Source organism: Scyliorhinus canicula, chromosome 8, assembly GCF_902713615.1.
Source record: "Scyliorhinus canicula chromosome 8, sScyCan1.1, whole genome shotgun sequence".
Taxonomy (NCBI): Eukaryota; Metazoa; Chordata; class Chondrichthyes; order Carcharhiniformes; family Scyliorhinidae; genus Scyliorhinus; species Scyliorhinus canicula.
In genome coordinates this window covers 29,027,178-29,052,263 of record NC_052153.1, presented here as the reverse complement: position 1 = coordinate 29,052,263, position 25,086 = coordinate 29,027,178, and the positions used below count along the sequence as shown (strand labels likewise).

Here is a 25,086-nt window from a genome sequence, read left to right as displayed (position 1 = left end):
GACAAATCCTCTTCATCTGAGGTCCCCAGTATCTAAGGTGGGGAACAACTCGGTACCAGAAGTAAAGAGACAGCTGGCATGAAACATGTGCCCGCCGGATAGGCTCTCTAATTAAATGTGCATCCTGTTGTGACTGGAAACTGTTTTTCTTGTCTACGTAAATAGTTTTGCTGCTTGTGCTTATGTGTTGCTTTTGGAACAAAGTAAACACTGGGGGTGTTTGCTTGACAGGAAGTTTCAAATAGGAAAGGGTTGTTTTGTATTATAGTTATGTAGGGGCAGTATCCCTTTAAGAAATGAGTCATGTGAGACATCATCAGTCAGGTGCACAAGCTTTAGGCCCAGTCTGGTATTTAAGCCTGTGAGCGTACATAGCATAAAATAATAAAAACCTATCTGTTGTGTTACAGCAATCCACGAGCTGTAAGTTCTTTGGTTCCGACTACGGCCCAGTAAATGGTCCAGTACAGACCAGGTAACAAATGCTGGACTTGCCAGTGAAGCCCACATTCGATTAAATGATACATTTTTAAATGCTTATATATCTATAAAGTTCAGGGACAGCAGTCTCACAATGGAATGAGGAAATTGGAGACAGTGACAATACGAACAGGACAAAACATTTGTGTAGCCTGCAAGAATTGTGTGTGATGAGCCACTAATACAAGATACATTTAAACAACTGCCAAGCAACACAATTTCTTTGCAACAAATGAGATCTGTGAAACAACCATGCTCAAATCACCTCTTATATTCTCATGCTCAATTCCTTCTATATAATCTATTGTTAGATTACATTTGTTCCTGCTTCATTGCAACCAATAGGAAGGGCACTTTCTTTAGCCATTTATGGATGTATTATTGTTGCTGGTACAGTACACTCTTTTTGTGTTTGTTGTTTATTTAAGTCAATACTCTTTGGTCATGCTCTGTACAAACGTGTGGACATTGGATATTATGGACTGTAAGATCATACTTTGTTAAATCGTCACGAAACGTGCCTAGATGGCTGTAATAGAAATGTGGCTATGGGAATTTAAACAGTATTTGATTCTATAGCCAATATTTAATTGAACGTGGAACTGAACAGTGAGTTTCTTTTCAGCCACCTGATTAGTTTAAACATCTCAATGTTTAAGGGTGAACCAGCGTTTGAGGAATATGGGATCTCGAGATTGCTGGTCTCCGAGTGTCATATTGAACACAGAGAACTTGTTTAGGGGCCTCACGGTAGCATGGTGGTTAGCATCAATGCTTCACAGCTCCAGGGTCCCAGGTTCGATCCCCGGCTGGGTCACTGTCTGTGTGGAGTCTGCACGTCCTCCCCGTGTGTGTGTGGGTTTCCTCCGGGTGCTCCGGTTTCCTCCCACAGTCCAAAGATGTACGGGTTAGGTGGATTGGCCATGCTAAATTGCCCGTAGTGTAAGGTTAATGGGGGGATTGTTGGGTTACGGGTATACGGGTTACGTGGGTTTAAGTAGGGTGATCATTGCTCGGCACAACATCGAGGGCCGAAGGGCCTGTTCTGTGCTGTACTGTTCTATATTCTATATTCTATAACACTTGAGTTTAAGTTGGGAAAGAGATAAATGAGCATTGTCAACTACTATTGTGTCATGCTGGTCTGGGCCTGAGATGTCTTAAGCCGGCAGTCATGTGACTGAAAATAACTTTCAGTTACACAGGACTACAGTTTTAAATATCCTGAACAAAGCAAATCCAGCAGCAGACACACAGCTGAACCATCACAGCTGAAAGTCTTCTAATGCAGCAAAGGTACTGTACTTGTTCCAGCTTCCAAGTCCGAGCAAACCTCCCGGCTATTTATCTATAAGTGTCTTCACAGCTTCAGAGAATCCTTTGTTTCTAAAAGTACTTTGCTCCAACCTGAAGCATCTACGAAACGAAGAAGACATCAGGCCTGCATCAACACAGTTATGAATTCCATTTTTATAATGACAACTTTAACTTCGTCTGTATTGAATCTTTGTTTGTGATAGTGTAGGTGAGATGAGTGATTGAGACAAGCCACCTTTATTTTTCAAATCACCAAATAGCCTGCTGCTGGAATTTATTTTAAATTATGAAAAATCACACTTAGCGTAAGGAAACACACATAAACATCCTGATTATGAAGAGATCACACAAATTCTGTTGGTAACACTTTCAAATGATTCCTTGGAAAACTACTGGTTGAATGGGTGTTTTTCTTTTCTCTGACAGACAATTGGAAATCTGGTAAACTTCTTGGACTGGTTATTACTGAGAGCCTGCACCTTAGTCAGTCATATCTGATACTGCATTGAGTAGCTAGTTTTGTCAATTTCCTGTAACTTTCTCTACTGCCACTAGGGTCTCTATGGAAAAGAGAATGGGCATCAATTGCGTTCTTCCATTCCCAACTCCCTGTGACAGGATTTCCAAGAAACAAGTTTTAAATTTGGCTGTTTCCTTTGAAATCAAATTTTACAGCAGTTTTACTCAGTTATTATCTGTACTGATAACTGTAGTAATTAACTGATGTCATTAGCATGTTGAGTGTCACTTTCAATACATGTCACAAAATTCCAGAGCTGTTTCACATTTGCCAATGTTGACCTTTACCTGTCCACAGACATAGGTGTCTATGAAAGGTATATTTTCCAGAGTTCTTAAACACCAAACATGATATATTTTAAAAACTAAAATGTTATTTATTTTTACTGACACATTTAATCCAGGGTGGACGTTTAGAACCCGTGCAACCACATGGTTTATACATTTCTAGGGAGTGCCTTTGGACTTCTGAGTTCGAACAGATAGGTAATATCTCCTTTACTGGCACGTGAATGTGACACCGAGACTTTCTGAAACACTTTCAAAAGTATATTAAAATACTTATGTTAGCATAAATACAGGTAATTGATTTATTGTTTTGGCAATCAAGGTTTGATTTTAATTGAGCTCGTAACTATTCTGTCATACGGCTGGTACATAATAAAGGCCTTGCTTGCAACTTGTTGAAAATTTGCAGTTAATTAGGCCAATAGATGTACTTGTTTGCTCGTGTACACATTTTATCCACTTACAAAGTCACAAAGAAAGGTTGCATTGTCAGCTTAAACTAATAGTTTTGAAAACTAGAAATAAGAGTTTTCCCTTTGGGACAACAGAGAAACTGCACTCAAAATCCACTTGATATTCTGTTAAAGTTTCTGCTAAAATTCATTTGCATAATCATAAACTTTAACCTTCCATGAACCAGCACAATTATGCAGTTTAACTGAAAGGAATTGCTTATTTTTTACTTCCCAAGACAAACTACTTCTCAATCTGTTTAATAATCGAGTGCAGTTTTATCCATCCAGCTGACAATGAGTTACTTATTAGAAATGAGCATTTTTAATATGAGAATCTAGTACAACTTGTGAGGAAGCTGATTTAACATCCCTGAAAATTACTTTAAAAAAACACTGAACCATTTAAGTTGCATCGATGTATGCTATCCAGTTTAATATTTTGCAAAGATGTTTGAAATGTGGCCACTGGTGACTGTACACCAAAGAACAATTCGAAGAGCCTCATTGAATTAGTGCAATTAGCAGAATCTCATAATTTCAAGCTGGGAAGGATGAAACCGGATTTGGGCCCATTGAATCTTGAACTATTTCAAAGGAAGAGTAACACGAGCATAAAAGTGGTTTGGGGTGTAACTCATTGATCTTTAAAGTACCCGAGTTTAACCAATTCCGCCCAGATTGCATTGAAAATCTTCTCAAAGGTATTAAAATACACGTGATGACAGTTTCAAAAACACCACATTTACTAAGGTACTAAAATCTGAATGCATAAAATTCATTTTGGGCGTTATTATAAAATGGATGATCGGATCATCCGCCTATTGGCGGGGGCAGGGGTGGAAGAGAGAGATGCACAACGGGAAGCTAAACAATAACTTTATATATCTGTCAGTAAATATAAACAAAATATCTTCTTGGTTCCACATAATTTATCCAAAACAATAATATCCATCATCAGAGTCGTCTTTGGATTCCTTATTGAGAGGTTCGCTGTGAAGTGAATCTGTCGTCACACATAAGTCGTCTGAGAAAGGGTCGAAGTCTGAGGGGGTGCAGTGACCTGGCAAGTCATCGGCCAATGTGTCCAGGTAACTTCCCACTGATATCGCATCGAGTCCATCACTGCCGTCTTGCAAGCTGTTCCAACTACCCCGCAGTGAAGTGCTCTGGCTTTCCACCAAGCTGAACAGGCTACTTGCTAGGCTGCTTTCCCTGCTGGCCAGGGTGCCTTTCTCCTCCATTATCCACTTGATAGATTCAATGCCTTCATTGATAGACAATAGCTGATGCATCAACTTGACATCAATTGCTCTGAGACGGGTCTGAGGCAAAGAATAGCAAATAAGTTAGTTAATTACATGAGCTTTACTAAATGCCTTTCAAACAATAATACAATACTTGTTATTCATAGTGTGACAGGATTTATATTCCCATAGTCCACAGTGAGTGATACCATTTTTCCATTCCTTTTTCAGGAATTAATCAGCCAAAGAACATATTCATCTGCTAAAAGATACAAATTGAATTTGAACCTAACATCTGCTTATTTGTTCAAGAAAATATCTTGGACTAAGATTTCAAGCCTCCTGCCTGGCAGAGATGTAGCAGGAGCACCTTAAAAGTTGTCAGCAATGACATGGCCTCCACCATAGTCAATGTCACTGAGCTTGTAACATTGTTCCCCTGGGGCTACCACTCTGAAGCTGGAGCAATCTATCTTAATCTAACAGTAGGACCATTTAAAATGCTAATTAATATATTGGAATTGATGGAATTATTGTACTGTACTGTTATGTTGCCAGTTGATCTATACAGATCATATGAGCTATTGCACTATCTGACGACTGAAACAAGTCATTTTTGGTCCCTGCAATAATCAGTGTTCCTTACACCCTGTTCATGTTCCAATCTGGGAATTTTAACTGCTCTCCACTCTCAGTGAGGCTATCAGATCCTCCTAATATACTCCTACCCTCCTTACATTAAATTTTTTTTATGGCAGTACGGTGGTGCAGTGGGTTAGCCCTGCTGCCTCACAGCGCCGAGGTCCCAGGTTCGATCCCGACTCTGGGTCACTGTCCGTGTGGAGTTTGCAAATTCTCCCCTATTTGCGTGGGTTTCACCTCCACAACCCAATGATGTGCAAGGTAGGTGGATTAGTCCCGCTAAATTGCCCCTTAATTGGAAAAAATGAATTGGGCACTCTAAATGTATTTTTAAAAAAATCTTTATTGAGGAGGGATGCCGTGGGACCTTAGTTAGTGGTTACATAAGTCATTAAAGACCCTATGCGCTGTGAGTTCCTTGGAAAAAGGCGGCAATGCCTGGGACTTTCAATTGCCCTTGGGGACCTGAACAAAAGTGGACAGGCTTTGAAAATAGTGGTCCCGGATGACATATCAGTGTCCTGATGCCTCCTGGTGCGCAGGAAATTTGAAATGGAGGTGGTGGGAATTTGGGGTCATCCCCCATTAGATGGGTTTACAGTCAATCTCAGCATTTGTTCTTAATACCCAATCTGTTGAAATTTAGTTGATCATAAGATTCCGCTCCCCAGAGCCGATCAATGTACAGACACTGGTCAACGCTGAATTGCAGAGTACATTTGTAGCGATCATTTTCTCCTCTTATCCCTCACCCAGATCTCTATGGAGACACGAGGGACAACTCCTGGTCCCCTTCAGTCACCATTCCAGTTATTGCTGAGCATGATGTGGGAGCTGAGGCCCTGTCCCTCTGAGCTACTTTGATGACATCTCCATAGCTGTGGAAAGCTTCATCTGACTGATGTAGAGTCTAGTCTCTAGTACTTCATGTGCTTCTAGTATTTCAATCCCTCCAATGGACCGACACTGCCCTTGTGTCTGTTTCTCTCATTGGCAGCAGGACATCCCTCCTGGATCAAAAACCAGGATGACCTTCCTGATTCGGACACTTTAGAAACTTTCAAGCGGTTATTGGATAGGCACATGGAGCACACCAGAGTGACAGGGAGTGGGATAGCTTGATCTTGGTTTCGGACAAAGCTCGGCACAACATCGAGGGCCGAAGGGCCTGTTCTGTGCTATACTGTTCTATGTTCTCTGTTCTACTCGCCTCCAATTAAACTCTGCTAAACGTCTTGAGGAGTGTATTAATGGCCAGAGGAAGGTTTGGAAGGTGATTTTCAATTAGTATGCCGTTAAACACAAACAGTCTGGTGAATGTTCATGCGGAGCTATTGTGTTCAGCGGAGGCAGAAATGAAGGGTGATTTTTTAATGCTGAAAAATGTTCAGTCTGAGGAAACCTTGCAGCACATTTTAGCTGGCCACTTGGCCACTGTTCTGTGTGCAGTGTGACCGCTGGTCCTTCAAAGTGCTGCCTCCTCTTCTCTGCAAAGCTGCATCATGGCTTCAGTCTGACTTTTCTGCTCACGCTCTGCAGGGAGCCCCTGTGCCCTGGTAATGCTCAGCACCCCAAATTGGGTGCCAAGCTTGCCTTCAGCCAAATTAGGGCATTTATGTTTGACGATAAGGTCGCATGAGTGATGTACATATGGCACAGAGTCAGGACCCAGAAATTACCTGAGTGTCAGGTTTCCAACTCCGAATTGAAAATTCAGGCCCAACATGTTTCTACATGTCCACCCAGAAGGCAAGGATATGGAATTGGAAAACTAAATGAGAGGTTAGAACATTACGTACTGAACTGTCAGAAACGTAATGGAACGTATCAATCCTGGATCAAAGGTACTAAATATACGCTGTGTATGCTGTGAATGAAACCTTTTCCCATTCATATTTTGGCACTTATCATGACAGAGAGGCTAATTATTTTCTGCTGTTCATCAGAGGCACAGCATAAGCTCAAAACTAGGCATCCATAATGCACTGTGGGCCATCAGCAGCAGTAAAATTGCATTTTACCAAAATCTGTGATCTCATGACCAGAACATCCCTCACTCTAGGTATACGTGATAGTAAGCAAATCCAATCCAATTCATCCAACCAAATTGACCAATCTAGGGTCAATGTCGGCTGACAGACGTAGCAGCATGGGTAATTAAAAATGACTTGTCAACCCGATGAAGATACAATGCAGGCAAGCATGCCTGCTAAACAGCAGAAGTTGAATGCTATAGCCAGAGGTAAGCAATTACATAACCAATGGCTCAGATCAAAGCTCTATAGTCCTGTCACGTCCAGTTGTGAATGGCAGTCGGCAAATTAGAACATAAGAAATAGGAGCTGGAGTGGCCATTTGGTTCTTTGTGTCTGCTTCGACAGTCAAGGACATGATGGTTGATGTTCTATTTCAACCTCATTTTCCCACTGTCCACATATGGGCGGCACTGCAGCACAGTGGTTAGCACTGTTGCCTCACAGCGCCAGGGTCCCAGGTTTGAATCTCGGCTTCATAGAATCATAGGATTTACAGTGCAGAAGGAGGCCATTCAGCCCATCGAGTCTGCACCGGCTCTTTGAAAGAGCACCCTACCCAAGCCCGCACCCCCACCCCATCCCCACAACCCAGTCACCCTACCCAACACTAAGGGCAATTTAGGACACTAAGGGCAATTTAGCATGGCCAATCCATCTAACCTGCACATCTTTGGACTGTGGGAGGAAACCGGAGCACCCGGAGGAAACCCACACACACACAGGGAGGATGTGCAGACTCCATACAGACAGTGACCCAAGCCGGGAATCGAACCTGGGACCCTGGAGCTGTGAAGCAATTGTGCTAAACACCATGCTACCATGCTGCCCATCACTATCTTGGGTCACTATCTGTGCGAAGTCTGCATGTTCACCTCGTGCCTGCATGGATTTCCTCCAGGTGCTCCAGTTTCCTCTCGCAAGTCTCAGAAGATGTGCTGTTAGGTAATTTGGACATTCTGAATTCTTCTGCAGTGTATTCGGAACAGGCGCCGGAATGTGGGACTAGGGGCGTTTCACAGTAACTTCATTGCAGTGTTAATGTAAGCCTACTTGTGACAATAAAGATTATTATTATTATTATCCTGTAATTCCCTTCATATCCAAACATCTATGGGCGACTGTCTTGGATATCTTCAAAGTCTGAGCATCCACATCTCCCTGGTGTAGAAAATTCCAAATATTAACAAACATTTGAATGAGGAAATTTCTCCTCAACTCATATTCTGACAGTAGGACCCTTTGTCTGGAAACCTCATCCAGGGACAATATTGTCTTAGCATCTACTCATTCTTAACCATTAAGAGTTTTAATTGCTTCAATTAGATAACCTCTCGTTCTTCTAAACTCCAGGGAATATAAGCATAACCTGCTCAATCACTCCTCATTGGACAATCCTCTCCTCTTAGGAATTTGTCTAGTGAACATTTGTTGCACTCCCTCTAAGGCAAGTATTTCCCTTCTGGAGTAAGGAGATCAAAATTGAACACAGTACTCCAGGTGTGGCCTCATCAGTAGTCTACACAATTGTAGTGAGCCATCTTAACTCTAATACTCTATCCCTTTACAACAAAAGTGAATCTATCCCTTGCTTTCCTCATCGCTTGATGTTCCTACATGTTACCTTTCTTTGATTCGTGTACAAGGAGGTCTGGGCCAAAAGAAAATCTGCGTTTTGTTTTTTCTACAAAGCTTCACACTTCATCATACTCCATTCCATTTGTCGTATTCTTGCCCACTCACCCACCATGTCCATATTCATCTTTATCCTTCTGTATTCTCCTCACCATTTATTTTCATACCTAATATTCCATCATCAGCAAACTTGGAGGTGTTATACTCAGTCCCCTCATCTAAATTATTCATATAAATTACAGCCTGCCAATGAGAAAATGTCCCATTTGTTCCTTTTCTCTTCTTTATGTCCATTATTTAATCGTCAACCTGTGTTCCCAAATCCCATGAATCCCAATTTTGTGTAATAACCTCTTGCATTGGCACCTTACTGAATACCTTTTTAAAATCCAAATCCACCAAACCTACTGGTTCCCCCATATCCATCTCACCAGTTACATCCTCCAAAAGCACCAGCAGAATTGCCAAACATGACTCCCATAAGTCCTGATTGACTCAGTTTAATCATTTTATGATTTCCCAAGTCCCCTTTTACCTCATTCCACAAGACAGATTCTAATATTTTTCCACCTGCTGATGTCAGGCCCACTGGCCTATATGACTCCCCATTTTCACCCTACTCCTTTCTTAAATAGAAAGGTTGCATTTGATGTCAACCAATTCTTGGGGGCTCTTCTCGAATCTAAGAAATTCCGAGTGATCAAAACCTATGCATCCACATTCTCTGCAGCGACCTCTCTTCAAGCCCGAGGTTGTAGGTGGTTAGTTTTTGGGAATTTGTTCCGCCTTAGTCACTTTAATTTCACCAGTACTATTTCTTTACTTCCTTTGATTCTTGAAGTACATTACTTTTTCTGGACCAATAACTTCCGGAAGGTTTTTTGTGTCTTCTACCTTGAAGACAGTTGGCCGATACAAAATATTTTTTAATGTCTCTGCCATTTCCTTACTCCCCGTTATATTTTCACTTCCTTTTACCTTTAATGGACCAACATTTACTTTCATTAAACCCCCCCTGTTTACATGGCTCAAAAAACATTTACATGGTGCTTGTCTAGTGTCTAATTACCTTTTCTTTCCTTATCAGTTTCCTTTTTGAATTCTAAAATCTTTCCATTCCTTACTATTATTTATGGAAACTTTATAAGTATTTTCTTTTAATTTAATATTATCTTTAATCCCTCTTGCTCATAATGCTTATATCATATTTATTGTGATGTTTTTGTGTCTTCATTTTTCATTATTTCATGTGTGCTCTACGTAAAGGCAAGCCCTTGGCTGGTTGTCAGGTGATGTTTTATCCTGGACAATTTTCTTGGTCATTTTTGTCAGTCAGAGTTTGCCATTGCATTCCACTCAGGGGGAAGGGCAACCTTCACTTGGAGCAGGAATCAAACCTGTGCTTTTAATGTTATTCTGAACCATGCCAGCCATTGAAGTTTACATTTGTGCCTTAAAAGGAATGTATGTTTGTTGCAATTTATGCATTAATTCTTTAGTTCTATTGCTTGTCTTCTGTCTTATCTTTTAATACTATTTCCCAATGTACCCAACTGAATCTTCACACCCATGTAGTTTGCTTTAGTTAGCTTTAAGATCCTAATTTTAGAATTAATGGAATCACTTTCAAATCCAATATTAAATTCTTCCATATTATGATTACTGATCCCTAGTAGGCCTATTACTACAAGGTTATTAATTAACCATTTCTCATTGCACAATACTTGATCCAAACTAACCTGTTTCTCAGTTGGTTTCTTCATATGCTGATCCAGAAAACTACCTTGCATATTTTCCAAGAACATGTCCTCTACGCTATTCCTGCAAATTTGGTTTTCCCTGTCTATATAGAAACATGGAAAATAAGAGTAGGCCATTCGACTTTTTGAGCCTGCTCCACCTTTCAATATGACCATGGCTGATCCTCTATCTCAACAGCATACTCCTGCAATTTCCCAATACCCCTTGACACCTTTAAAGTCCAGACATCTATCTATTTCCTTCTTAAATATATTCAATGACTTGGCCTCCACAGCTTTCAGTGGTAGAGAATTCAACTGGTTCACCAGCCTGTGTAAAGAGGTTTCTCTTCATCTCAGTCCTAAATGGCCCAGCCTGTATCCTGGGACTGTGACTCCTTTTTTTAGATCTCCCAGCCAGAGAAAACAACATCCTGCAACTGGTGTGTTCAGCCCTGTCAGAATGTTATACGTTTCTATTAGATCCCCTCTCATTCCTCTAAAATCCAGTGAATACAGGCCTAGACAATCCAATCTCTCCTCATACGACAATGCTGCCATCCCAGGAATCAACCTGGTGAACATTCGGTGCGCTCCCTCTGTGGCAAGTATCTTCTTTCTTAAATAAGGAGACCAAAACTGCACGTAATATTCTAGATGTGGTCTCACCAAAGCCCTGCAGAGCTGCAGTAAGACATCCTTGCTCCTGAACTCAAGTCCTTTTGCAATGAAGACCAACATACCATTTGCCTTCCCAACTGCATGCTTGCTTTCAGTGACTGGTGTACTAGGCCATCTGGATCCCTCTGTACATGAACATTTAAAGATTAAGGGCCACCACTATTACCATAATACCCTTATTACATAACTTATTAATTTCCTGCTACGCCAAATTGCTATTGTGGGGCCTGTAAAAGTCTCTCAAACCAGTTCTACTTCCTTGATTTTCTTCGCAATAAGGCTTTTTCTTTACTCTCTTTATCCCATCATTTATTATCTTCGCTACTCCTCCTTTTCCATTTTGCCTGTGTCATCTAAAAGTTAAATATTCTGGAATATATAGTTCCCAACCTTGGTCACTTTGAACTCACATCTCTGTAATTGCTCTTAGATTAAACCTATTAATTTATACCTGTGTTAATAGTTCATCTAAATTTATTGTGAATGCTAAGTACATTTATATATGGAGCCTTGAACTCTTTTTCTCATTTGCTCTTGGTCAATAATGCTCTATTACCGTTGCTACTGCCATTGACCCTTCCTGATTCATTCTGCTTAGTTTTATCCAAAATGCTCCTCTGTTCTAGAGTCTTGACATCTCCCTTTCAATGTTTTAAATTTTATTTTCCTGAACCCTCCCCACCCACCCTTAACTTTATTATTTAAAAAGCCCTGGTTGTTGGGCTGACATCCTGGAATGCCCTACCAGAGAGCATTCTGGGAGTTTCTGCAACACGCACACATCAGGCAGTTCACCACCTTTTTAAGGACAATTAGGGATAGACAATACATGCCGCCTTTCCAGCAATGCCCAAATTTCCCGAATGAGTAATGGGAAAAATAATCATGAGGAAATGATCTGCTACACGATGAGGATACCATAACATCTTTACACTTTGCGCCAAGAACTTTTGAGTCCCTGAATATATAAGTAGCTTCTAGGAAGCATAAGTGTGCCAAATTGCTAGCCTGACTGATAATCTTAAATTGGTTGTTAGTGTAACTCTTAACACACTTGTGATTGTTCAGAAAATGCTGCCCAATTGCGGGATTACATCTAGCATTGCACATTATGGTCTCAGTTTTGTAAGCACACATTGGTTTAGCAAAGTCAGTACTTTGCCAATCGCCAACAGCAAAACGGGCATGCTGTTAGATACAATCTGCTAGTCACTGGGCCAAACAGCCTATGTACTTTTATGAAATGACCTGTCCTCTGCAGGTAAACGGAATGAGTCCAGATGCTGCACTTTCTTTGAATAAATAAAAGCTCCCTGGTACATTTGCCATGGCAATGTCTCAACCAATCAGAGCCAACTTGACAACCAACCAGCATCACTTCCCCATGCTGTGTAAATTGTTGTTTCTTTGGAAATTTGTCATCTTTGCATCCGTCCTGATGAGTACATGCTGAAAAGCTTCGGCAGCATGTCTCTTTTTGCAGCTATATTCAATGAGCTTTTCGTGTCCTTTCCTTTCCAGCAATAAAGATCAACCTTTATGAAGGTGCTATGTCATGAAAGATATTTTTTGGAATTATTACGTAGTACTTTCTCCAGTGTGCCGTACTGCTGAGGTACGAAGTAGAACAAAATCAGTACAAATTTGGAAGACTATGTGAGCGATCTGTGGGATCACCCATCCGTCATACTTACCCAAGGCAAGGGCATACTTATTGTTCATGGAAATATTGCACAATAATTTTTTTTAAATACCGAAGTTTCTCACCATATGGAACTCAGCCGTGTCAGGACATGAAACTATTTTATGAGCCCAACTTTGAGCTACTTGGCTGTAAAAGAAAACATGTTGTGGCTCGGCAGCGTGAATTCTTGATAGCCATATCGTCAAATTCCTTTGCCTGAGATTTTTTTTGCTGTTGTCTGGGTTGCTTAATGTGCAACACCACTAAAGTGATGCATCTATCAATGGGGAGGAACCCCAGAAATTGTGCACGTCATCGGTAACTCTTGGTTACAAACTACGGTATACACATCGGCTGTACATCTCTTATGGTGTATTCAAATACCACCTGCTGCTGTCTCACTTCAAGTTCTCAGGTAACAATTCACTCAAAACAGAGTTCTGCATAGACAAATGCACAGTAACATTCTGTTACATCCTGTTGTTACATGCACAGACATATAAATAGTGACAAAAACATTATCAAAACAGAATTCATGGTGCATTAATGGTTTGAAAGTGGACCATTATCTACACCTGTCTAATTCTTGTGTACTGCTGGCCTAACAACTCAACACTGCAGATATTTTATTTAGCCTAGTTTCCTGCAAGATTTTGCTTAATGCCTCCAATTTGCGCTGAGTGCTTTAACATGGTGTGGGGTCAATACCCTTCCCACAATGGCATATTATATAAGGTTACGAAAAAAGGTTATTATATAAGGTTGGAAACAGACATTAATTTTGAGATATCTGTTGAAAATGTTTTTTTCCCCACAGGAACATGAGTTGGGGAAGCTTCTGAAAGGGAGGACTCAGAACAGAAAATCAATAAAAAATTAAAGGAAATTCACTAAGAACCATATAAAACAATGTATGATTATAGGCACAATTCTCCCAATCGGTGACTAAGAGCTCCCAGCAGTGGGTATGCCAGTGTGATTGCTGCTGGCAGGCGGAGTAAACCCGACTTGCCATTCAATGGCACTTAGAAAACATTTTTAACTCAGTCGGGTTTTCAGTGCTGCTCAGTGGTACACCCTGTGGACACGAGAGGGGCAGGACCTAATCCCGTTGGCAGGTCCTGCTCCTCGGAGAATGGCCGCCGTTTTTAAAGGACTCCCCAATCTCAGAATGCTGCTACAGCACCCCACCCTCCCCGGAAAGCTGGCAAGTTAGGGATACCCTCAGTACCCTAAAGCAGGTCCTCTTCCACCATTCAGCCCCCACCCCCCACATTTCCCTCCTTCAGGACCCTCCCCTTGGCAGTGACAACGTGGGGACTTGCGGTCCGAGAGGTGGAAAGGAGTGACTAGCTCCATACAATTGCTTCCAGGTTGCCGAGGAGGGTCCTTCATGGGAGGTGGAGTCAGTGGGGCTTGTGTTGGGCTGGTGCGGTCTTTCCTGGGATGAAGGCCGTTTACCTGCTCTTCCCATCTGTATTCTTTAAATCCTTTAAACAGTCAGTCGTATCTAGAAATTAAAATTCTCTCATATTAAAGGAAAGTGTTCCCATCTGTATCCGTAAACCCTTTAAATGGTCAGTCAGTATGCCAAGTTCAAAGATATGCAAAATGAAGGTAAAAGCATTCCCTTCAATATGGTGGAACCATTGAAGTGGTTTTCTCAGTCAGTTCCATTGCCCTTCAAAGCATTGAAGCCTGTTTGAATCCCTAGAAGTCTAAAAGCTTTGAACTGCATTGCTTACATTCAATTTCATGCCCAATTGCTTCTTAGAAACATTTCGGTTGACGGGTCCGGACAGTTTCAAAGGGAGGATTAATATTGTTTATTTATATAGCTCTGCAGGGATCCATTAACTCAGGGGAGCAGCTAATTGTCTAACCAACCACAGTTTCTTTTTATGAGGGTTCTCTTTCTTCTCAAGTGCTATCTAGAAAGTGCAGGTGTGGCACCCATGAAGTACCCTCCTCAGCACCCTGGAGGCAGTTGTAGAGAGGATACTCACCCTTGGGCAGGATCGAGACCTGCATAGTTAGATGAACTTAACTGTTTACTTACTATGCCTATGCAAGATCTAACAGCAGCCGGGATCTACCGGATTCACCAAGGAGACCCCAGTTGGGCGCTGTTTAGAGCTGGTCTCCACAAAAGGTGACAAGGCAGCACTGCACTCGTTGGGGGGGGGGGGGGGGTCTCCCTTGCGATCGGAGGCCTTCGGATTGGTTGGCCTCTGGGCAGGGTGGTATCCTGGCACTTCTGATGCCAGATGGGCATTGTGGCAGTCAGCCTGACACCCTGGCAGTTCCACCTGGGCACTCTGGCAGTGCCACCTGGGTGCCAGTCTGGCAGTGCCAGGATGGCAGAGGACCTGCCAGTTTGACAGTGCCAAGGTGCCGATGTGACATTTTGCCCACTCCAGGGATCAGGCCCGGGGTGCCCTGCCCGTATGAGGTGGTATGCGGGGGGCTCGAGGACACCCAACAGGTGAGTTGTGGCACTGGGGGGGGGTCTGAGTTGACTTTGCAGAGCTCCTCAGTGCGGGGATGGTGACTGGGTGTGGCCTCGGCATGGCATTCCTCACTGAGGACCGACAAAATCCCAGTGCTGTTAGATAGTGGAGTCATTCCCAGCGCTTAATCCCACCCAGAACAGACTCTCTTTTTTTGTTAGATTGCACTATATCTTTTATACAAGTAGTCTTCATATCATCCATCTTTACTCACAATAGGAGTGAATGCAATTAGAATAATTTTCAAAGCCATGTGTAATAAAAAAAATTTTAAGTGATAAAGACAGGGCAGCACGGTGGCCTAGTGGTTAGCACAACCGCCTCACGGCGCTGAGGTCCCAGGTTCGATCCCGGCTCTGGGTCACTGTCTGTGTGGAGTTTGCACATTCTCCCCGTGTCTGCGTGCGTTTCGCCCCCACAACCCAAAAATGTGCAGAGTAGGTGGATTGGCCACGCTAAATTGCCCCTTAATAGAAAAAATAATTGGGTAATCTAAATTTATTTTTAAAAAAGTGATAAAGGCAAGAAAAAAATGCATTCATATAGTACCTTTCACAACCTCAGAACCACCCAAAAAGCTTTAGAGTCAATGAAGTCCTTTTAACCTGTAGTCACTGTTGTATGAAAAATAACAGCCATTTCTGCGCACAGCAATCTCCCACAAACATCAATGTGACAATGAGCGGACAATCTGTTCTTTTTTACAATGTTGATTGAGGAATAAATATTGGCCAGCTCACCAGGGATAAAGCCCCTGCTCTTCTTTGAAACAGTACCACGAGAGCATTTATTTACACCCAAAATGGCAAACAGGCCTCGTTATAATGTTACTGGGCAGCATGCTCCATCTAGCGATGCCTGAATCGGGAATCAGGATAGGGCGGAGAATCACGGGTCAGCAGAAATCATGGCTGGTTCTGCGTTTCAAACCGAATGCCATGCTCTGTTCCCTCAACAGCAGCATGAATGCATTCTACGCCGAACACTGCTTGAGCATGCAAATTGTACAGTAAACGGCGTTACAAAATCATTAATGGACCTGCCCCGGTAGTCTCCGGGTTTCCAGCAATGCTCCACCGCCGCCAGGAGGAATTATCGACGTTGAGGTTCACTAGTGGTATTTAAAATCGGGAAACAGGCGCCGTGGCTGCTGAGTGTGCGGGAGAGGATACAAACAGTGTCTAATACGCTATAGTGTGCTGACAATTGTGCAGCTGGCCGGGTGCATCTGCCGGGCTGTGGGGTGTAGCGAGAGGCAGTTAGGAGGTGGGCCGTGGGGTTGGGGTAACTCACGGCCCACCATTGTCATAGCCTGTAAGGCAGCGATGCGGCTGTGCATGCCACTGACTGCCCACTGGGGTCTTAGCCGCAACCAGGCCATCCCCTAAGTACCCTCTGGCCCCAGCTGACCCAACAATGGGAGAGATGTGCTGCAGTGCAACCAGTGACATCATCTTGGCTGGGGTGAGGGTGTGTGAGGAGGCAATACTTATCTGCAGCTCCTGCCTCTCAGGCCATCCAGTGCCGAGTATCCCAACCCCAGAGTACGACACGCTGGCATGTATTGGAATTGCACTAGTTCCACATGGTGCAGGTGCTAGACCACTGATGCGTCCCGAATCTCTCCGGGACCGGCACTGCATTCGCGATTCAGTTCTGGCACCAGCACTTAGTCTCTCAAACGGAGAATCCCGGCCCATGCCTTTGAAGATGTATCACTCCTTTGGGACTGCACTGGAGAAACAGCCCCAATTATTGTGTTCATGTTTGAAAGGAGAAGTTGAACCCACAAACTTCTGACTCAGAGGCAAGTGTATTACCATCTGTGCCAAAGCTGACACCATTTGCATGCACCGCTGGAATCATTCTGGTACATTTAGATCGCTTGGACAGTCAAAGCAGGTCAATTATGTCAGAAAGTACATTTACTACAATAAACCCACCACAATATCAATTTTACAGTAGAACTGACTTACTTATTGTCATTAGTCTCAATATTTTGTAGCAAGTAAAAGGATACATTTAACACACCTTATTTACTTTCAACAGACATAAAGAAATATTAGAACCAATTTTTACTCAGGTGAGAGAGTTCCCTTATGCTACAGAGAGTGTGTTTTTTTTCCCGACAAGATCCACACACAGTTGTTGAGGAAGGGGATGGGTAGTGACCTTCGGAAGGCAGGGTCAATGATAGCAGAAGGAATTTGCGATTGTAGAGAGGAAGCTGGTGAACATGTGGGGGAGTTTGCCTGATTGTGGGAAGGGATACAGGTTAGCTTGTGGGACTGGTGAGAGACTTCTTAGCACACAAGCAGTGCTGGAAAAGCACCTATCACTTCCACACAGCAGTCCTTGACTCTCGTTAGGTGCTGGGATTTTCCAAGGCCTAGGAAACCAGGGTTAAATCTCAAAGAGTGATACAGTCAACCACATTAAAATATTTAAGCAAGCTACCTGCCTCCTAAGAGATGATTGGTTGCCCGTCCTGGTTCTGCCTCAGTTAAAACTTTGGGGAGGGAAATATCATCAGGATTACAGTTGTCCAGCGAGCCTCATTGGAAAGTGCATGAGTGTGGACCCAGGGGGAGGGGGAACAGGATCGATAAACTTGCAGTAGTTCAGCAGTCAAGCATTAAGATTGGCCATTTTCAGATGTCGGCATCCAGTCAACACCCTTGAAACTGAAATAAAAACAGAAAAGGCTGGAAAATCTCAGCAGGCCTGGCAGCATTTGTGGAGGGAGAAACAAGAGTTAACATTTCAGGTTCATATGATTCTCCTTCAGAAGCACTGAACCTCTTGAAACTCAACCCCTTCCTCCATCAAGAGTGTTCAGGGGAGAAATTGAACTGAAGTTAGTAAGTGTGTCGGTCTACATATGTTTGGCGATGTAACATTATTATCACGTCACTTCACTGCATCCTCTGAATGTAGAATGGTCACTGATCCTTTCGATAACATTGTCATTTTAAAAGTAATGTACGACTGGTAAGGCTTTCTACTCAGGCTTAAAAAACAGCACTTTCAAGTTGTGATGACTACTTGTCTCCTGATATGTCACGTAAAATGTACTTGGAACTCGTTATACTTCCTGTTGTGCACTTACCGATATCATCTTTCTATAACCCAGAAACAGCTGCCAGGGAAAGTGTTGTGTAATGCAGGTTTATCTCTAAATAAGAAGGGGCGAAAGGATGGGCATTATGGCTTTGGTGTCGTGAATATTACTTTAAACAATTGGTTCCCATTTGTTAGACATTTTGAAACATACAGGAAAAGGCATACATTTGATACTCCTTTACCAGAGCTGAGGTATGCCATAGTATGAATGTAAAGACTGGGATAATGAAGTGCTGCTCAAGACAAAGTGGTTGCCGGGGATGGGAGTTTATATTCCATTAATGCAGCATTCCAGTGGAGATGTGAGGATGGATGTGTGTCCTGGAGTTCCACCTGATCATCAGTGAGATTTTGTGCAGGACCTCCCATCTAAAGGGTGTGGTAGATTTTCTGACTGGGTGGATTATGCATAGTGTATTGGATTGATTAGTGTATTTTCATATTTCTTATACTTTTAACAAATCCGTCACATATGAAGGTGAAAGATTTAAGTGTCAAGCTTTCTAAAAGCTTTGATATTTCTAATGCAGTTGTACTTTTAATCTATTAGAAAATCAGTTGTACTCTTAATTGATTACATGTTTAATGAATCAAGTACCAGGATTTTCACACACATATACAGCCAAGTTAGGTTTCAAAACAGAATTTATGGGACACCACTGCAGTTTCTTTTAGCTATAATTCTTTTTGTAAATCATTCGTCTTTCTTCAGGGGTTGCTCACCCCACCTTTTGGAAAAGTGGGTCCTGAGCTGACTTTACATAAGGCTGACCGGCAGCGATAGCACACTGTGGGTGGCCTTAAGTATCTGCGAGTGGGAGTTTCACCCCTCAGTGTTTAGTCACCAGCTCTTGCAGTCCCAGCGGCGCCAGAACTCAATAGTGGACTGCAGGCAGTTCCAAGAGAAGCATGGTGATCAGGCCCAGGTAAGTCACGGGCATCTGGGTCCATGAGGGATCTGGCCCTGGAATGGTGGTCGGGCACGAGGAGGGGGGGGGGTTTGGAGGCAGGAAGCAAATTCTACATTCCGTATCCCACTGCCTTATGGGACACCTTTCCCGATGTGCCCCAAAATGTGCGGGTCGCGGGTCGACCTGTTCGGTCACATAAGGATCCATGGCAAAAACTCGCAACTCTGAGTAGGAGTGATCCTCGATGGAAGCACAGGTCCTACTGATAATAATAGCATTCTTCAATAATATGAGTGCTTACAAAATCTCAGCTTGTATGATGAATCACTAGCACACTCTCAGTGGGAAGTTTTCATTCACGTTGTGTGTCAGCCATGATACACTTGCCACTGAATGACAAGCTGGTGCAGTCAAGTCCTGCTTCAGGGCTTGAGCATAAGAATCAAGATGGAAGTACTAAGTGCATCAGTGCAGTACTGAGGGAGCACGGCACCGTCATTGCTAAGGTGACTATTTTGAAGAGAGGAGGGTGGGTGGATTGGTCACGCTAGCTGTCCCTTAGTGTCAAAAGTTTAGGGTGGGGTTATGGGGTTACAGGAATAGGGCGGAGATGACGTGGCCAATGTTTAGCCCTCAATTGACATCACACAAAAGCATATTAGTTTAAAAGCAAAATATTGCAGATGCTGGAGGTCTGGATTGTTGGAAAAGCTCAGCAGGTCTGGCAGAATCTGTGGACAGAGAAACTGAGTTTACGGCGACATTTAGTGGGTCTGTTAACTGAAGCCGCAAATCTCCATCACGTAAAATATCGCGAGAGGCCAAAAACGGGTTTTGCGCCAGAGAGGTTTCCGGACACGATGCTCCCGGGCCCTCTCTGATGACATGATCAGGTTCATGGCTCTGATTTGCATCAATTTGAATATGTTATAATGTCCTTTGAGAGGTTAAAGTCAAATCTTTGGAGCTCATTGAATCTTCCAATCCTCCAGACAGGTCTGGCAGAATCTGTGGACAGAGAAACTGAGTTTACGGCGACATTTAGGGGGTCTGTGTCGCTGCTGCTTTTTAAAAATGGGACGCAGGCTCCATGGCCTCCAAATGGAAGGAGGGGAGTGGCTGTACATCGAAGTCTTCAGTGTAAAATGCTGACAAGCAATGAGATCTCAGGATGATGCAGCCTGATTAAGGCGGGTGCCTATTAGGCTTGCCTATCCCTGATGCAGAAGGTAATTGTGCTCTCTAACATTCCTGAGACTCATGCTCATCAAACTAATTGGCCATCATGAGACAACCCTTAATAGTGTCAGCTGCCCGCATTCTCAAAGTCAAGGAGAGATTTGATAACCCATGGTTCAAAACTAAACGCTTGGGTACATGGGATTGAGAGGGACGGTGTCTGCAAAGTGCCGTACCACAGTGTCTGCCATTGAGGACTCATTTGCCCTCAAGGTAGACAGAACCATCCAGCTGACCCTGCCCATGAGGGATGGGCGACCATCGAAACCTCCTGTCGGAACCCCCAGTGATGTAGAGAATAAGGGAGGGGCCAACCAGATGGGAGGCCAGAGGCGAGGACATTGACCGGGGCAGTCAAGCAATGGAGGTGGAAGGCTACCTGAAATGTGAGTGGGTGGTAGCCACTGGAATACGCGTAGGACTGGCTGCTTCCAGGATGGGTGAGAGGAGGTACTGAAGTTAAGTGGCTGCGGCACCAACCAACCCGTCTCTCTCACTTTCTCATCCCTCGCATCTTACCGATTGAGATTGATATGGAGCCTTGGAGCTGACAATTGTGCTGGTCACCAAGCACAGACTCCAGTAGCAACGAGTGGCAACATCCAGGTTACACACAGTGCCAGGAGGCCAGTGGGCCACAGGGCAGGCTCAAGGGCTGGAGGCAGAATCAGCTGAACAGGTGGCTCAAAGGCGAAGGAGACAGAGAGTGAAGGCCTTGAGTCCTTCATGGAGCTGTCTTCTGGAGGGCTGGCACCTGGGGGCCCCCGGCCTACTCTCGGATGGCACTGGTGTTGCCGCATCACCCTGTTCAGCCCACTGTCCTGAAGTGTGCCGGTATCAGGAAGGGAGGATTCAGATGGGCTGGTCATTCTCCTGGGAGGAAGGCCCCAGGATGTGCTCCAGCAGATTCCCCCTCCCTCCAGTTGCTTGTGGGCCCCTGGGTTACCCCATGGAGGAGCAGCTGGAGTGAACTCCATAATCCTCAACATAATCTGGCGCTGCCAGTCCTGGAGGCTCGCCATTGCCTGCACCATGGTGTTGAACCCCTCAGCCATTGTCCTCAGGGACTGAGTCATGCCTCGGAGTTCAGCAGTCATGGATCTGACCTCTTGCCTCAGGCTTTCCAATATAGTGTTGGCCTAGGTACCATGCATTACCGGCAGCATCTCCTGCAACAGGTGACTCCTCCATCCAGCCTTGTAGTCACAGGAATATCACTGACAATCCTTCCTGGTATTCCCAGATCTGCCTTTGCATCTCAAGCAACTGAGGGGTGAACGTGTCCAGAGGTATGGCATCTAGCTGGGGCACAGCTGTGTCCCAGGTTCCAACAGACATCAACTATCCAATCCCTGAAATGTTCCTGCCTCCACCTGATCTGCATCAAGAGCTTTTGGTGCCCACCAGAAAGTGGTCCAGAAGCCGGCTTACTAAGTTTGCCCACCGAGGTGTGTCACTCTGCGATCGTGGATGGTGTGCATGATTGTGTGACACTTTGTCCATGTCCTCCTCCAAGGTGCTTTTGAAGGTGGGTGGTGGGGCACTGCTGGTCAATGGGCCAATTGGTGGTTGTTCCTGCAAAGCAAGGGACATGGTCTGGTCAAGATTTGGACAATAAAGAAGTCACTTGAGACTGACAATTTGGATGAAGGTGCAGTGTCTCCTCACTTTCCTCCCACAGGCCAACCGTGCTCTAAGTGCAGGTCCGATACTGCTCCTCCCTTGCAAGCTCCATGCTCGTCTCCTCGAATGGAGTCAAGATCTCCAGCTCGGGCATTCCACTGCCCATTTCCTCTCTCGCTCGACGGCTGTGGGGTATGTCCTCCTAAAGGGACACAAAAGGGGATAATGTGAGCGGGATGCTTGTTGGGCCAGAGGTCGTTGACACCTGGAATGGGTGGGCACGGTGCCTAAGCAGGAATGGGTTCTCGTGAGGAGTGTCGGTGGGATTTGAGGATGATGGTGGGAGTTTGGATGCTGCGAACCTGCTAGGTGGCGGTTTTGGGTTACAGGGGTCACGAAAGGTTGGAGTGCCGTGAGGAGATAGGGAGAACTTACCCTTGCTGATCATAGTAGGTCATTCATCGTCTTCAAACATTGTACTCCTGCACTCTTGGTCAGGCTGCTGACACTGCGCCATCATCTTCATGTTGGTATTTGTGACCTTGTTGGAGGGTTACCTGCCTCTCTGAGGGTAATAGTTGTCCTTCTCTCCTCCATGGCGTCCAACATTCTTGTGAGAGCTCCTTTGGTGAATCGTGGATATGTCTTCTTGGCTGCCCCTTCATTGAAGTGTTCAGGTGACCCCTGGAGTGGGTGAATCACAACACTTCATGCCTCAAGCCCGGCGTTTCTCACGCGGAGGGAAAAATATTTTTCAAAGTCCCTAAAAATTGCGATCCAGATTGCGCCACCAGGGCCGAAGGGAATCGCATTGATTTTCCGGCCGGACATGATGACTCGCCATTTTGGGGGGAAAATTCCACCCAACATTTTGAATTCAACACGAGTCTTCTTCAGAACTCAACACACAATTCTGAAGAAAAGCCACATTGGACTAAAAATGTTTACTCTGTTTCCCACTCCAAGATTGCAGTCACACCTGCTGAGTCTTTGCAGCAGTTTCTGGTTTTGTTACATGAAACAGATTACCTGGTTATTATTACATTGCTGTGTGTTAGGGTTTGCTGAGCACACATTAGCTGCTGTGTTCCCTATATTACAACAATAACCAAAAGGACTGCATTAACTGTTAAAGCGCTTTGAGATATCCGGTGGTTGTGAAAAGAGCTGTATTCATGGAAGTGTTTCTTTCATAGGTTTGAGTTTTTATTCGCCATAATGCTCATTGGTACTGGAACTCAGATAAAAAAGTCAAAGAAGCCTTGGAATAAAAGTAATAAACTGGCCCATATGGGTCAATTAAAACTCGTCATTTTATTTGCTTGTCGGATGGTTAAATGGTTGCATTTCAAATGTAAATTGGAGACATCAGTGTTTTGCATATTAAAACTGCCTCAAGCCAGAACTGAAACCTGTCCTAACATTTTATTTTTCAGTAAACACTGCTTGTCTGTTCTTGAACTCGGTTCGAAAGACATTTTGACAATTTGGTGCAATGCTAGAAGTAATTGGAAACTAGTTTTCCTGAGAAAGTCATAATACACTGATTTCCCATAAAAGATTTTCAGTCTGTCCTCGCCATGTGCCTTTAAGGCAAGTCTCTGTTGGATTTCTTAACACCTGCATTGGGATGTTGGCCGATGTCAGTGGACTAGACCCAGGGCCTATGACTTGACTTACGACCGAATCTTTGAATAAAAGCCCTATTTGCTCCCGGATGTAGTATTTATTTAGTTGGAGTTAATTCTATTTAAAAGTGAACATCATATGAAGGAATTTGATATTGAACATTCTTCTACACCTCAATGCGAGAAAGTCAAACCAGCTCCATCAGCCATGTCCTGCAAATTTTACTGGATGCTTTGGGGGAAATAAAGAGGGTATCACAGTACAACATTTAGATTGTCTTCACTTTATCAGTTTGAGTCCAATCAAAGATATTTTTTCTTGCTCATCCCGATGGAAGGATTTTAGTCATGCAGAAGAGAAAATTTAATATTCTGCATCTATGAACAGCTTCAGATGTCGCTGGATGGAATATAACACAGTTAACTACAATTATTCCCAAAACATACTTGTGAAATAATGAAGATTACGGATACTCCCCCTCCAGCGTGTTTCTCAGCGGTGCGCCATTCGCTGGCAGCAGGATTCATTCTTCCTGCCGCTTGTCAATGGGATTTCTCATTGAAGCTACCCCACGCCGCCGAGAAATCCATGGGTGGGGTTGCGCTGCCAGTGGGAAAAAATAATCCCAATGGGTTGAGAATTCCACCCTATATATTTCTGCTGTAGCCCAGAGTGGTGTCCATAGAACCATAGGAACAGTGCAGGGGGGCCATTAGGCCCATTGAGTAAGCACCGACCCTTGACTAGAGCACCCTACCCAGGCTCACCCCCCAACCTATCCCTGTAACCTCACAATCTCAGCTAACCTGAACATCCCTGGACACTAAGGGGCAATTTTAGCATGGCCAATCCGACTAACCTGCACAACTTTGGACTGGTGGACTGGAAAACTTAAAGTTTTCAAGGAAAGCTCCATCTCCACTGTACAGATAATATAAAGTAAATTTCAGTGTGATCCCTAAATGTTACCATCTTCAGAGTTTTATATCAAGCTCTAAGTCACCGATCAACAACAGCACAGCGACTTTTTAATCCCTGGTCGGAGTCACGCACAGGATGTGAGGAACTGGAAACCGCAGCTTGGCCCCAGTTACTCATAGTCATTGGTCCAGTGCTGGGTTGTCGAGAAGATGACATACAGTCTCAACAGGCGCATTATGCTTGGCACACCAACAACAGAAAACTGGGGAAGCTGGTATGGCTGTCAATACCATCAGATTCATCAACACTTTATCAGCTCCAATGACAGTCCACTAACCTCCCAGTGACAACCTACTAACTTGAGCAGAATTGAACCAGGGTAACATAGAACATGACATACATGTCGGCTTGGT

The 25,086-nt window shown here is 43.8% G+C and overlaps 1 protein-coding gene across 1 annotated transcript in view; it reads right to left on the bottom strand.

The window, feature by feature from the left end:
* Positions 1-2,033: 2,033 nt before the first annotated feature.
* The window catches only part of LOC119970166 (leucine rich adaptor protein 1-like), a 34,026-nt gene continuing 10,973 nt past the window's right edge, over positions 2,034-25,086 (bottom strand). The window contains exon 2 of the mRNA XM_038804323.1: positions 2,034-4,381. Within this exon, the coding sequence (XP_038660251.1) occupies positions 3,989-4,381 (393 nt within the window). The 3' untranslated portion in view covers positions 2,034-3,988. The remainder of the gene's footprint in view (positions 4,382-25,086) is intronic.